The sequence below is a fragment of the Numenius arquata genome, unplaced genomic scaffold (genome assembly GCF_964106895.1).
Source record: "Numenius arquata unplaced genomic scaffold, bNumArq3.hap1.1 HAP1_SCAFFOLD_560, whole genome shotgun sequence".
Lineage (NCBI taxonomy): Eukaryota > Metazoa > Chordata > Aves > Charadriiformes > Scolopacidae > Numenius > Numenius arquata.
Window position 1 is genome coordinate 47,768 of NW_027415566.1, and position 12,288 is coordinate 60,055.

The following is a 12,288-nucleotide window of genomic DNA, read 5'->3' on the forward strand; positions in this document are numbered from 1 at the left end:
CCCCTCAAAACTCCCCCACCCCACGGACCCCCCCTCCTCCTTATCCCTGACCCCCCCCCTTCCCTCCCCATCTCCCTCCCCGATTGTCCCCAGGTCCGTCCGCTGGCTGGACCGCTGCATCGCCGCCAACCGCCGCCCCCGCCAGCAGAACCTCTTCGCCATCATCCAGGGGGGGCTGGACCCCACCCTGCGCACCAAGTGCCTGGAAGGTAAAGGGGACCCCTAGCACCTCGGGACCCCCAGCACCCCATGTCCCCCCACCCCCAGGACCCTCAGCACCCCAGGACCCCCAGCACCCCATGTCCCCCCAACTCCAGGACCCTCAGCACCCCGTGTCCCCTCCCAGCGACCCCCAGCACCCCCCGTGTCCCCCCACCCCCGGGACCCCCAGCACCCCATGTCCCCCCAACTCCAGGACACCCAGCCCCCCGTGTCTCCCCACCCCCAGCACCCCACCACCACCAGCCCCCCATGTCCCCCCCCCAGGACCCCCAGCACTCCTGGGACCCCCCAGCACCTCATGTCCCCCCACCCCCAGGACCCCCAGCACCCCATTTCCCCGTCCCTAGAGCCCCCCCCCGTCCCCCAACTCCTGTCCCTGGGACCCCCATCGTCCTGTTCCCCCACCCCCAGCACCCCATGTCCCCCCCCCAGGGACCCCCAGCACCCTGTGTCCCCGCCTGGGACCCCCAGCACCCCTGGGACCTCCCCCCTCCCCACCTTCCTCCCGCTCCTCATCCCCTTCCCATTCCCCACCTGCTCCTCATCCTCTGGCTTCCCACCTTATTCCTGCTCCTCATCCTCTTCCCGCTCCCCACCTTCATCCCATTCCCTCTCTGCATCACCCATTCCCCGTCTTCCTCCCGCTCTTCATCCTCCTTCCACTCCCTGCCTTCCTCCCACTCCCCATCATCTTCCCGTTCCCCATCTCCCTCCCCCTCCTTGCCTTCCACCTGCTCCTCATCCTCCTCTCGCTCTTCATCCTCTTCCCACTCCTCATCCTCCTCCCATTCCCCATCTTCCTCATCCTCCTCCCATTCCCCATCTTCCTCATCCTCTTCCCATTCCCCATCTTCCCCATCCTCCTCCCATTCCCCATCCTCCTCCCATTCCCCATCTTCCCCATCCTCCTCCCATTCCCCATCTTCCTCCCAGTCCTCATCCTCCTCCCATTCCCCATCTTCCTCATCCTCCTCCCATTCCCCATCCTCCTCCCATTCCCCATCTTCCTCATCCTCCTCCCATTCCCCATCTTCCTCCCACTCCTCATCCTCCTCCCATTCCCCATCTTCCTCATCCTCCTCATCCTCCTCCCATTCCCCATCCTCCTCCCATTCCCCATCTTCCCCATCCTCCTCCCATTCCCCATCTTCCTCTCACTCCTCATCCTCCTCCCATTCCCCATCCTCCTCCCATTCCCCATCCTCCTCCCATTCCCCATCTTCCTCATCCTCCTCCCATTCCCCATCTTCCTCCCACTCCTCCTCCCCCAGCCCCCTATTTTCCCCCCATTCCCCATCTCCTCCTTGCTCCCCACCCCCTGCCTGCCCCCCGCTGGGCTCTGGGGGGGGGTTGTGGGGTGCTGGGGGTGGGAGGGGGGGGGTGCTCACATCCCCTGCCCCCCCGAACCCCAGAGATGACCCGTCGCGACGTCCCCGGCTTCGCCATCGGGGGCCTGAGCGGGGGCGAGGAGAAGGACCGTTTCTGGCGGATGGTGAAGCTCAGCACCGACCTCCTGCCCCGCGACAAGCCCCGATACCTCATGGGCGTGGGGTAAGACCCCGCTTGGGGCGGGGAGGGGGGTGGAAATGTGGGGTTCGGGGTGTCCTCCCCCCCAAGCTCAGCCCCCTTTCCCCCCCCCCCCCCCCCCGCACCCCAAAACAGCTACGCCACCGACCTGGTGGTCTGCGTCGCCCTGGGCTGCGACATGTTCGACTGCGTCTTCCCCACCCGCACGGCGGTAAGAGGTCGGGGGAAGGAGGGGTTTTGGGGGGGAGGGGGGGGGGGGGGGGCAGGACATACACACCCCCCCCACCCCCACCCCAACACACACAAACCCCCTCTCCCCCTCCCCGCAGCGTTTCGGCTCAGCCCTGGTCCCCTGGGGATCCCTCCAGCTGAAAAACCAACAATTCGCCAAAGATTTCCGTCCCATCGACCAGAAATGCGGCTGCCCCACCTGCCAGCGGTGGGTGGGGATGGGGGGGGGGGTATCTCACGCATACATTCCCCCCCCCATTCCCTCCATCCATCCCTCTAAAACCCCCCCCCCCCCCCTCCAAATTTAGCCACAGCCGCGCGTACCTGCACGCCCTGCTCCGCAGCGAGACGGCCGCCCTCCACCTCCTCACCGTCCACAACATCGCCTACCAGGTGGGCAAAGGGTGGGAGCTGGGGGGGGTCCCAGACCCTTCCCCCCCCCCCCCCCTCTTTAACCCTCACCCCCACCCCCCTCCAAACCTCTCTCCTCACCCACCCCCACAGCTCAACCTGATGAGCTCCATGCGGGAGAGCATCCTGGCCGGCCCGCTTCCCCGAATTCGTCCGGGAATTCCTGGGGACCATGTACGGGGGGCGGGAGAAGGTCCCCCCCTGGGTCCTGGAGGCGCTGGACGCCGTCGGCATCACCCTCGAATAACGGCGACACCCCCCCTCGCCGCCCCATCCCCGGGGGGGGTCCTGCACCCCGGCAGCCCCCCATCTTCCCCTCCCCCCCCACCCCCCCCGGGCGGTTTTATCCTTTCCATATTTCTATTTTTGTACATTTTTTGTGGGGTTTTTTTACTGCTTTGGGCTTTTTTTTTTTTTTAAGGGGGGGGGGGGCGGCTGCGCCAGCCAAATAAAATTTCTTGGGGGGAACAGCAGCTTGGGTGGCTCTGAATGGGTGGGGGTGGGGGGCAAATGGGTCTGGGGACCCCCCAAATGGATCTGGGGGGGGGCAAATGGGTCTGGGGACCCCCCAAATGGGTCTGGGGGGGGGACCTAGATGGGTCTGGGGGCCTCCAAATGGATCTTGGGGAGGGGGGAAATGGGTCTGGGGGGGACCCAAATGGGTCTAGGGGAGCAAATAGGTCTGGGGGGGCCCCAAATTGGTTCAAGGGGGCCCTAAATGGGTCTTGGGGGGAGGGAGCAAATGGGTCTGGGGGGGCTGTTTGCCCACGGTGGGGGCTCAGTGGCCCCTTGGGGCTGCGCTGGCCCTGGGCAGGGTGGGATCGGGGGGGGGGGGTGTCACAATCCTGGGGGTAGGGGGGACAGTGTGGGGGGGGGTGTCCTGGGGCACAGGGGGTCACCCAGTTCCCGCCCCCCCCGGGTGGGGGGGGGTCAGCTCCTGTCCCAGGGTCCGGCAGAGCCCACGGCCGGAGACCCAGCGATTTGGGGGTCCCGGGAGGTGACGGAGGGAGAGGATGGGGGGGGGGTGTCTGGGGAGGGAGGGGAGGGGACCTGGGGGGTCGCGGGGGGGGGGGGGAACTGGGGACACTTTGGGACCCCAGGAGCGCAGAAGGGGCTCTGGGGACACTCGGGGGTCTGGGGGGGGGGGGACATGGGGGTGCCAGGGACATTGAGGGGCCCCAGGAAAGCAGGAGGGGGATTGGGGGACAGAGGGGCGGGGGGCGCTGGGGGAGCAGGGTCACGGCTGGGGGGGGGGGCAGGACCCGGATTCCCTCCGCTGGCATCGTCATCGTCACCGTCGCTGACGTCACACCCCGGATCTGTCCCGTCGTTATCGCCGTCACCCGCCTGGCCCCCACCCGTGTCCCCAACCCCGCTGGCGGGTCCCCACCCTCCCTCGGGGACCCTCGGGGGGGGGGGGGGGGGACACAGGGCTCAGGATCCCACATGGGGGGCGGGATGGGGGGGAGGGGGGGGGGAGCCGGGTGCCACCCTGGGGTCCCCCCCCCCAGAGGGGACAAATTGGGGCAGGATCCGGCCGGGGAAGGGGCTGGGTGTAAATAGAAAGGGGGGGGGGGGCTCAGGGGGATGGGGGTGTCCTGGGGGGGGGGGGGCTGGGGAGTGCAGCCCCCTGCACACAGGGCCTGGGGATGGGGACAGGGATGGGGACAAGGAATGTGGATGGGGAGAGGGGACAGGGACAAGGGATGGGGACAAGGGACAGGGATGGGGACAAGGAATGGGGACAAGGGACATGGATGGGGAGAGGGGACAGGGACAGGGACAAGGGATGGGAATAGGGATGGGGACAGGGATGGGGACAAGGAATGGGGACAAGGGACATAGATGGGGAGAGGGGACAGGGATGGGGACAAGGAATGGGGACAGGGATGGGGAAAAGGGACAGGGATGGGGACAAGGGATGGGAACAGGGATGGGGCCAGGGATGGGGACAAGGGACAGGGATAGGGACAAGGAATGGGGACAAGGGACATGGATGGGGAGAGGGGACAGGGACAGGGACAAGGGATGGGAACAGGGATGGGGACAGGGATGGGGACAAGGAATGGGGACAAGGGACAGGGATGGGGAGAGGGGACAGGGATGGGGACAGGGATGGGGAAAAGGGACAGGGATGGGGAGAGGGGACAGGGACAAGGGATGGGAACAGGGATGGGGACAAGGGACAGGGATGGGGAGAGGGGACAGGGACAGGGACAAGGGATGGGGACAGGGATGGGGACAAGGAATGGGGACAAGGGATGGGGAAAAGGGACAGGGATGGGGAGAGGGGACAGGGATGGGGACACCAGGTCCATCCCTTCCCGGCAGGGGTGACGTTTCCTCCTGGGACACGCTGGTGGCCTTTCTCCCCATCACCCCGGTGCCCCACCCGTGGCTGTGACACCGCGTGAGCTCCCAGGGACACCCCCCACCCCCCCCGCAATGTCCCCCACCCCCAGGGTCCCCAACAGGCTGCGGTACCCCCCCCCCCCCCCGGGGTGTCATCTGCCCCCACCTCCCAGTCTGTGTTGGGGGGCTGGGGGAGGAGAGGGGGGGCTGAGTTGGGGGGGGCAGGAGGGTGGATCTGTGGGGCTGAGAGGGTCCCTGGGGGGTCTGGGAGGTTGGACTTGGGGGTCTGGGGGCCTCCAAAATGTGGGTCCTGGAGGGGGGGGGATCTGGAGGCTCAGACTTGTGGGTCCTGGTGGGGGGGGGTGGGGTTTTTGTGTTGGGGGGGGTCTCAGATCCTGGACGTGTGGGTCCTTCGGGGGTCCTGGAGGTCACACGTGTGGGTCAGACTTGTGGGTCCCAGCCCTCGGACACGGGGGTCCATGTTGGGGGCCGGGGGGGGGCTAAGACCCCTCCACCCACCGACCCTATTTTCAGCTCAACAACCCCCCCCCCTGCCACATTTGGGGGCTCCCCCCCCCCCCCCCCAGCAACTCCAGGGGGGGACGGGACGGGCACCCCCACCCCCTGCCCCACAGCAGGTTGGGGGGCGGGCGGCGGCGCGGGGGGTGTGTGTGGGGGGGGAGCCCTGCGTTGAGGGGGGGGGTGGCCGTGGGGAGGAAGTTTGTGGATGGGGTGGGGTGACCTGGGGCTGCGTCACACGTATCTGGAGATTTCTGTCACTGCCAGCCCCCCCCCGGGCCAGTGACAGCGCCAGCCGCAAGCGGGTGAGCCACTGGGAGCCACTGGGAAGGGCTGGGAGGAGAACCTGGGGTGAACTGGGAGTGACTGGGGAGGGCTGGGAGTGGAACCTGGGGTGAATTGTAAGCGACTGTGAGCAACTGGGGAGGGCTGAGAGCAGAACCTGGGGTGAACTGGGAGTGATTGGGAGCCACTGGGAGCAACTGGGGAGGGCTGAGAGCAGAACCTGGGGTGAACTGGGAGCAACTGGGAGCCACTGGGGAGGGCTGGGAGAGGAACCTGGGGTGAACTGTGAGCGACTGTGAGCAACTGGGGAGGGCTGAGAGCAGAACCTGGGGTGAACTGGGAGCAACTGGGAGCCACTGGGGAGGGCTGGGAGAGGAACCTGGGGTGAACTGGGAGCGACTGGGAGCAACTGGGGAGGGCTGGGAGAGGAACCTGGGGTGAACTGGGAGCGACTGGGAGCAACTGGGGAGGGCTGAGAGCAGAACCTGGGGTGAACTGGGAGCAACTGGGAGCCACTGGGGAGGGCTGGGAGAGGAACCTGGGGTGAACTGTGAGCGACTGGGAGCAACTGGGGAGGGCTGAGAGCAGAACCTGGGGTGAACTGGGAGCAACTGGGAGCCACTGGGGAGGGCTGGGAGAGGAACCTGGGGTGAACTGTGAGCGACTGGGAGCAACTGGGGAGGGCTGAGAGCAGAACCTGGGGTGAACTGTGAGCGACTGGGAGCAACTGGGGAGGGCTGGGAGAGGAACCTGGGGTGAACTGTGAGCGACTGGGAGCAACTGGGGAAGGCTGAGAGCAGAACCTGGGGTGAACTGGGAGCAACTGGGAGCCACTGGGGAGGGCTGGGAGAGGAACCTGGGGTGAACTGTGAGCAACTGGGGAGGGCTGAGAGCAGAACCTGGGGTGAACTGGGAGCAACTGGGAGCCACTGGGGAGGGCTGGGAGAGGAACCTGGGGTGAACTGTGAGCGACTGGGAGCAACTGGGGAGGGCTGAGAGCAGAACCTGGGGCGAACTGTGAGCGATTGAGCAACTGGGGAGCCACTGGGAGCAACTGGGGAGGGGTGGGAGCAGAAGCTGGGGTGAACTGGGAGCCACTGGGATCTACTGGAAGAGCTGGGAAGGACTGGGAGCTGCACACCCCCCCAACCCCAAGCTCTTCTTGGCCCCCCTGATCCCCCTGAACCCTTGTCTGCCCCCCCCGGGGCTCCCCCAGACCCTTCTCTGCACCCCAAAGTTCCCCCCGACCCCTCTCTGCCCCCCCCAGAGTCCTGTCCCCCCCCCCCCCCGGGGGCTCCCCCCGAACCCCCTCTGCACCCCAAGACCCCTGTGCCCCCCCCGGGGGGGCCCCCCGGGGGGGCCCCCCGACCCCCTTCTGCACCCCAAGACCCCTGTGCCCTCCCCGGGGGGCTCCCCCGACCCCTCTCTGCCCCCCCAGACCCCTGTGCCCCCCCCGGGGGGCTCCCCCGACCCCTCTCTGCCCCCCCAGACCCCTGTGCCCCCCCCGGGGGCTCCCCCCGACCCCTCTCTGCACCCCAAGACCCCTGTGCCCCCCCCGGGGGCCCCCCCCGACCGCCCTCTGCCCCCCCAGACCCCTGTGCCTCCCCCGGGGGCTCCCCCCGACCCCCCTCTGCACCCCAAGACCCCTGTGCCCCCCCCGGGGGGCCCCCTGACCCCTCTCTGCCCCCCCAGACCCCTTCTCTGTACCCCAAATCTCCCCCCGACCCCTCTGTGCCCCCCCCGACCCTTCTCTACACCCCAAAGTTCCCCTCGACCCCTCTGTGCCCCCCCCGACCCCCGTCCATCCCACCCCCCCCGGGGATTCCCCCCCACCCTCTCTGTGCCCCCCAAGACCCTTGTCCCCCCCGCCAGGGGCTCCCCCTGACCCCCCTCTGCACCCCCTTTCCGTCTCCTCCCCCCCCCCCCCCCAGCACCAAGCCCACCCGTCACCGGGCCAGAGGCTCCCAGAGGGGGTCCCACTGGGGGGGGGGGGGTGTCCCCACCCACCGGCACAGCCCCCCCCCCCCTTATCACACCCGATACCGCTTATCAGCACCCACCCCACTGCGGCTGCGCCCCCCCGGCCACGTTGTGGGGGAACGGGGAGGGGGGTGTGAAAGGAGAGGAGGGGGGGCAAAGGTTGGGGGGGACTGGTATGGGGTGGGGGGACAGTGTTGGGTGGGCACAGGGTGGGATTTGGGGGGCCGAGTGGTTGGGTGGGCACAGGGTGGGTTTTGGGGGGCCGAGGGAGCGGGTGGGTGGGCACAGGGTGGGTTTTGGGGGGCTGAGGGAGCGGTTGGGTGGGCACGGGGTGGGTTTTGGGGGGCTGAGGGAGTGGGTGGGCACAGGGTGGGTTTTGGGGGGCTGAGAGTGCAGCTGGGTGGGCACAGGGTGGGTTTTGGGGGGCTGAGGGAGCGGGTGGGTGGGCACGGGGTGGGTTTTGGGGTGCCCACCCCAGGCCCCCCCCCCGTGAGTGGCCGGTTGCCCCCCGCAGGCGGTGGCCGGAGCCATGAAGTGCCAGCTGAGCCTGCCCCTCCTGCTGCCCCCCCTCCTGCTCTGCCTGGCGCTGCTGGGGCTGCGGCTGCAGCGCCCCCAGGAGCCCCCCGACACCCCCTCTTTGCTCCGCCGCCGCCCCCCCAAACCCCCCGCCAGGGCCGCTTTCCTCTGGGGACAGGAGCCCCCCAGCCCCGACAACGCCACGGCCCGAGCGGCGCCCCCCCCCCGGCACCCCCTGCAGCCCCCCTACCCCTACCCTTACCGCTTCCTCCTCAACGAGCCCCACAAGTGCCGGGGGGGGCCACCCTTCCTGGTGCTGCTGGTGGCCAGCCAGCCGGGGGACACGGCCGGCAGGGCTACCATCCGGCAGACGTGGGGCAACGAGAGCTCGGTGCCGGGGGTCTCCATCCTGCGGCTTTTCCTCTTGGGGTTGCACCCCGTTTTCGGGCGGGAGCTGCGGGGGACGTTGGAGGAGGAGAGCCGGCTACACCGCGACCTGCTACAGCAGGATTTCCTGGATACCTACAACAACCTGACGCTGAAGACGCTGATGGGGATGGAATGGGTGACGCGTTACTGCCCCGAGGCCGCCTACGTGATGAAGGCCGACAGCGACGTCTTCCTCAACCTGGACTACCTGGTGCGGCGCTTCCTCCTGCCCCCCAAAAAAAACTTCATCACGGGTTACGTCTACCGCAACACCGGGCCCATCCGTCACCCGGCCTACAAGTGGTACGTGCCCCGCGAGGTCTACCCCAACAACACCTACCCCCCTTACTGCGGCGGCCCCGGCTACGTCTTCTCCGGCGATTTGGCTACTAAAATCTATATGGTGGCTCAGAAGTTGCCCCTCATCAACATGGAGGATTCCTTCGTGGGCATCTGCCTGCACGCGCTGGGCATCGGCGTCACCCACAGCCCCATGGGGGTCTTCAACATGTACTGGCTGCAGTACAAGAAGTGCCGCTTCTCCCGGCTAGTGATGGTCCACCACTACCAGCCACAGGACGTGCTCGCCATCTGGCCCGATTTCCAGCAGACCAAGTGCCCGAGATAGCCACGGCGGGAGGGGCTCGGCCGTGACGGGGCTGCCGGCCACCCCAGCATCCCGCAGCTCCGGTGGCCAGTAGCACCGTGCTGGAATCTGCCGGCCACCCCAGCATCCCGCAGCCCCGGTGGCCAGTAGCACCGTGCTGGAATCTGCCGGCCACCCCAGCATCCCGCAGTCCCAGTGGCCAGTAGCACCGTGCTGGGACCCGCTGGCCACTGGAGCATCCCGCAGCCCCGGTGGCCAGTAGCACCGTGCTGGAATCTGCCGGCCACCCCAGCATCCCGCAGCTCCGGTGGCCAGTAGCACCGTGCTGGGACCTGCCGGCCACTGGAGCATCCCGCAGCCCCGGTGGCCAGTAGCACCGTGCTGGAATCTGCCGGCCACCCCAGCATCCCGCAGCTCCGGTGGCCAGTAGCACTGTGCTGGGACCTGCCGGCCACTGGAGCATCCCGCAGCCCCGGTGGCCAGTAGCACCGTGCTGGAATCTGCCGGCCACCCCAGCATCCCGCAGCTCCGGTGGCCAGTAGCACCGTGCTGGAATCTGCTGGCCACTGGAGCATCTCTCAGCCCTGGTGGCCAGTGCCCGCTGGCCACCCCAGCACCTTGCAGCCCCGGTGGCCAGTAGCACCGTGCTGGAATCTGCCGGCCACCCCAGCATCCCGCAGCCCCAGTGGCCAGGAGCACTATGCCAGGAGCCACTGGCCACTGGAGCAACTCCCAGCCCTGATGACTGGTACCCACTGGCCACCAGAGCATCCTGTAGCCCTGGTGCCACCGTGTGGGTACCTGCTGGCCACCAGAGCATCCTGCAGCCCCAGTGGCCAGTGCCACTGTGCTGGGATCTGCTGGCCACCCTAGCATCCCGCAGCCCCGGTGGCCAGTGCCGACATGCCAGGACCCGCTGGCCACCAGAGCATCCTGTAGCCCTGGTGCCCACCGTGCTGGGACCTGCTGGCCACCGGAGCATCCCGTAGCCCCGGTATCACCAAGCCAGGACCCGCCGACTCTCTGGCCAGTCCCTGGCTACTGAGCAGCCGCTCGGGGCCAGCTCCGAACCTCAGGGCACTCGGGAGCCCCCACTCCGCCGCCCCTGGCCCCCCGGGGGACGGTTGCCCCCCAAAATTGAGCCACCAGCTGGTACCCAGGGACCAGCGCCGTCACTTTACTGTCCTTTTTAATATTATTAATATTATTATTAATTATTTTTGCAGCCGTCCGGGTGGTCGGGGACCTCACCGGCGGCAAAACCGCGCCCGGCGTTAAGTTATAGCCGATATTTGTAATAAAAAGGGGCTGGAAACAGCCAAATTGAGCTCCGCCAACCGCCTCCTCTCTCCCGCTGCCGGCACCGTGCCACGGTTGCCCATGGGGCAAACCCGTGCCGGAAAAGGGGGTTGCCCTCACCAAAATTCCCGGTTCCAGCCCCGGTTTTTGGCTCCGGTTGGTGAACAAACGCCGCCGGGGCGATACCGGCTCTGGCGCAAGGCAGAGGGGGGGGAATAAAGTCGCGGTGGCCGAGGTGCCGCGGTGAAGGAGCCGTGGCTACTTGTGCACCACCACGCCGGCACACGCCGGGGCCTTATGGGCTACTGACGGAGATAAAGAGCCAGCTCCAGTGTTTACTTTTGGTGGGAAAAGTGGGATTTTATAGCTCCGAGCCCGACGGCGGCGTGGCTTTGGCATCTGGCAGCCCAAGAGGTGCCGGGATGTTTGGCACAGCCCCAAGCCCGGCAAACGCCGCTCCCCCTTTCCTCAGAAAGGCGAGGGAAGGGGAAAGGCTGCCGGAGGGTGGTGGGTTTGGGGAATGTTGGGATTTAGGGTGAGTTCGGGGAGTGCCGGGGTTGGGGTTCAGGGAGCATCGGGGTTGAAGTTTAGGGAGTGCCGGAGTTGGGGTTTGGAGAATGTTGGGGTTTAGGGTGGGTCTGGAGAACGTTGGGGTTCAGGGTGGGTTTGGAGAACGTTGGGGTTTTGGGTGGGTTTGGAGAACGTTGGGGTTTTGGGTGGGTTTGGGGAATGTTGGGGTTTAAGGTGGGTTTGGGGAACGTTGGGATCTAGGGTGGGTTTGGGGAATGTTGGAGTTGGGGTTTAAGGTGGGCTGGGGGAACATTGGGGTTCACGGTGGATTTGGGGAATGTTGGGACTCACAGTGGGTTTAGGGAGTGCTGGAGCTGGGGCTCAGGGAGGGCCAGGGTTGGGGTTCATGGTGGGTTTGGGGAATGTTGGGGTTCATGGTGGGTTTGGGGATTGCTGGGGTTGGGGTTCAGGGAGTGTCTGGGCTGAGTGTCAAGGTTGGGGTTTACGGTGGTTTAGGGAGTGCCGGGGTCGGGGCCAGGCTGGGCAGTGACGGAAGAGCCCCAGGAATTATCTCCACCAGGAACTGGCGCCTGAAAAATCCCATTCCCGGCTCCTTCCTCCTCCACTGATTCTGCGGAGCTTTAAGCAATCAATAATAGGGGCTCACCCAAGGCTGGAGCTCCTGGGGGTCCCTCATCTCCTCCCTCCTGGGGCCCTTCAGTCTCCAAACCGAAGAGTTTGGGGTCATTACAACTGCAGAAAGCGGGGAATAATCCCAATTTGGGGTTAGTTTTAGAGGCAGGAGGGCGGTGCCGGGAAACCAGGCCTTGGGGAGACCAAAACGTCAAGAATTTTTGTGTTTATTCATCTACATTCAGCGTATTCCAGGTGTGCTGCCCGAGGAGCCGGGCATACAAAACCCACTCTTTCCCACTGGTTTGTTTTCGTTTTTTGTTTTTGTTTTGTTTTGTTTTTTTTTTTTAAAATAAAATCTTCACTTATAAAACTGAAACACTAAAGCATTAAAATACAGAAAAAGCCTCGTTTAACTCACTTCACAAAAAAGCATTAAACGGATGACATATCCCTTATCTATTTAAAGCCGTTACGGTCTTCACGCTTCCACCTCCGTTTTTGTTTTGTTTTTTTTAAATAGAAAAAGGATACCCGAATTGTATTAACTCCAAAAAAAAAAAAAAAAAAATTAAAAATAAAAATAATAATAATCCTATTTCGACAAAGTTGTAAATGGCAACTAACAAACCATTAAATACAGAGATGCCCAAAATACAGCTAAAGTATGGAATTACAAGATACTCAACCATTAGTGACCGGTATCACAAAGAGCACGGCAACATGGAAACTGGGGGGGGGGGCAAAGGGGGGGGATCTGGGAAGGG

At 65.5% G+C, this 12,288-nt stretch overlaps 2 protein-coding genes across 2 annotated transcripts in view; both read left to right on the top strand.

Annotated features, from left to right (window-relative positions):
- Nucleotides 1-2,638, top strand: part of QTRT1 (queuine tRNA-ribosyltransferase catalytic subunit 1) — a 4,141-nt gene extending 1,503 nt beyond the window's left edge. The window contains 7 exon segments of the mRNA XM_074167778.1: nucleotides 94-209; nucleotides 1,635-1,773; nucleotides 1,885-1,960; nucleotides 2,079-2,188; nucleotides 2,289-2,373; nucleotides 2,485-2,526; nucleotides 2,528-2,638. Coding sequence (XP_074023879.1) covers nucleotides 94-209; nucleotides 1,635-1,773; nucleotides 1,885-1,960; nucleotides 2,079-2,188; nucleotides 2,289-2,373; nucleotides 2,485-2,526; nucleotides 2,528-2,638 — 679 coding nt within the window.
- A 5,418-nt stretch (nucleotides 2,639-8,056) lies between these two features.
- On the top strand, nucleotides 8,057-9,100 carry LOC141478805 (beta-1,3-galactosyltransferase 2-like). Its single transcript, XM_074167779.1, has 2 exons — nucleotides 8,057-8,110; nucleotides 8,222-9,100. Exons 1-2 carry the CDS (start codon nucleotides 8,057-8,059, stop codon nucleotides 9,098-9,100), a joined length of 933 nt encoding a protein of 310 aa, XP_074023880.1.
- Nucleotides 9,101-12,288: the final 3,188 nt, after the last annotated feature.

Excerpts from the sequence above, each read along its gene's own strand:
- LOC141478805 (XM_074167779.1), top strand. The coding sequence starts at position 8,057 with ATGAAGTGCCAGCTGAGCCTGCCCCTCCTGCTGCCCCCCCTCCTGCTC. Across the intron at positions 8,111-8,221 it reads CCCCCCTCCTGCTCTGCCTG|GAGCCCCCCAGCCCCGACAA; the intron begins GCGCTGCTGGGG and ends CTCTGGGGACAG.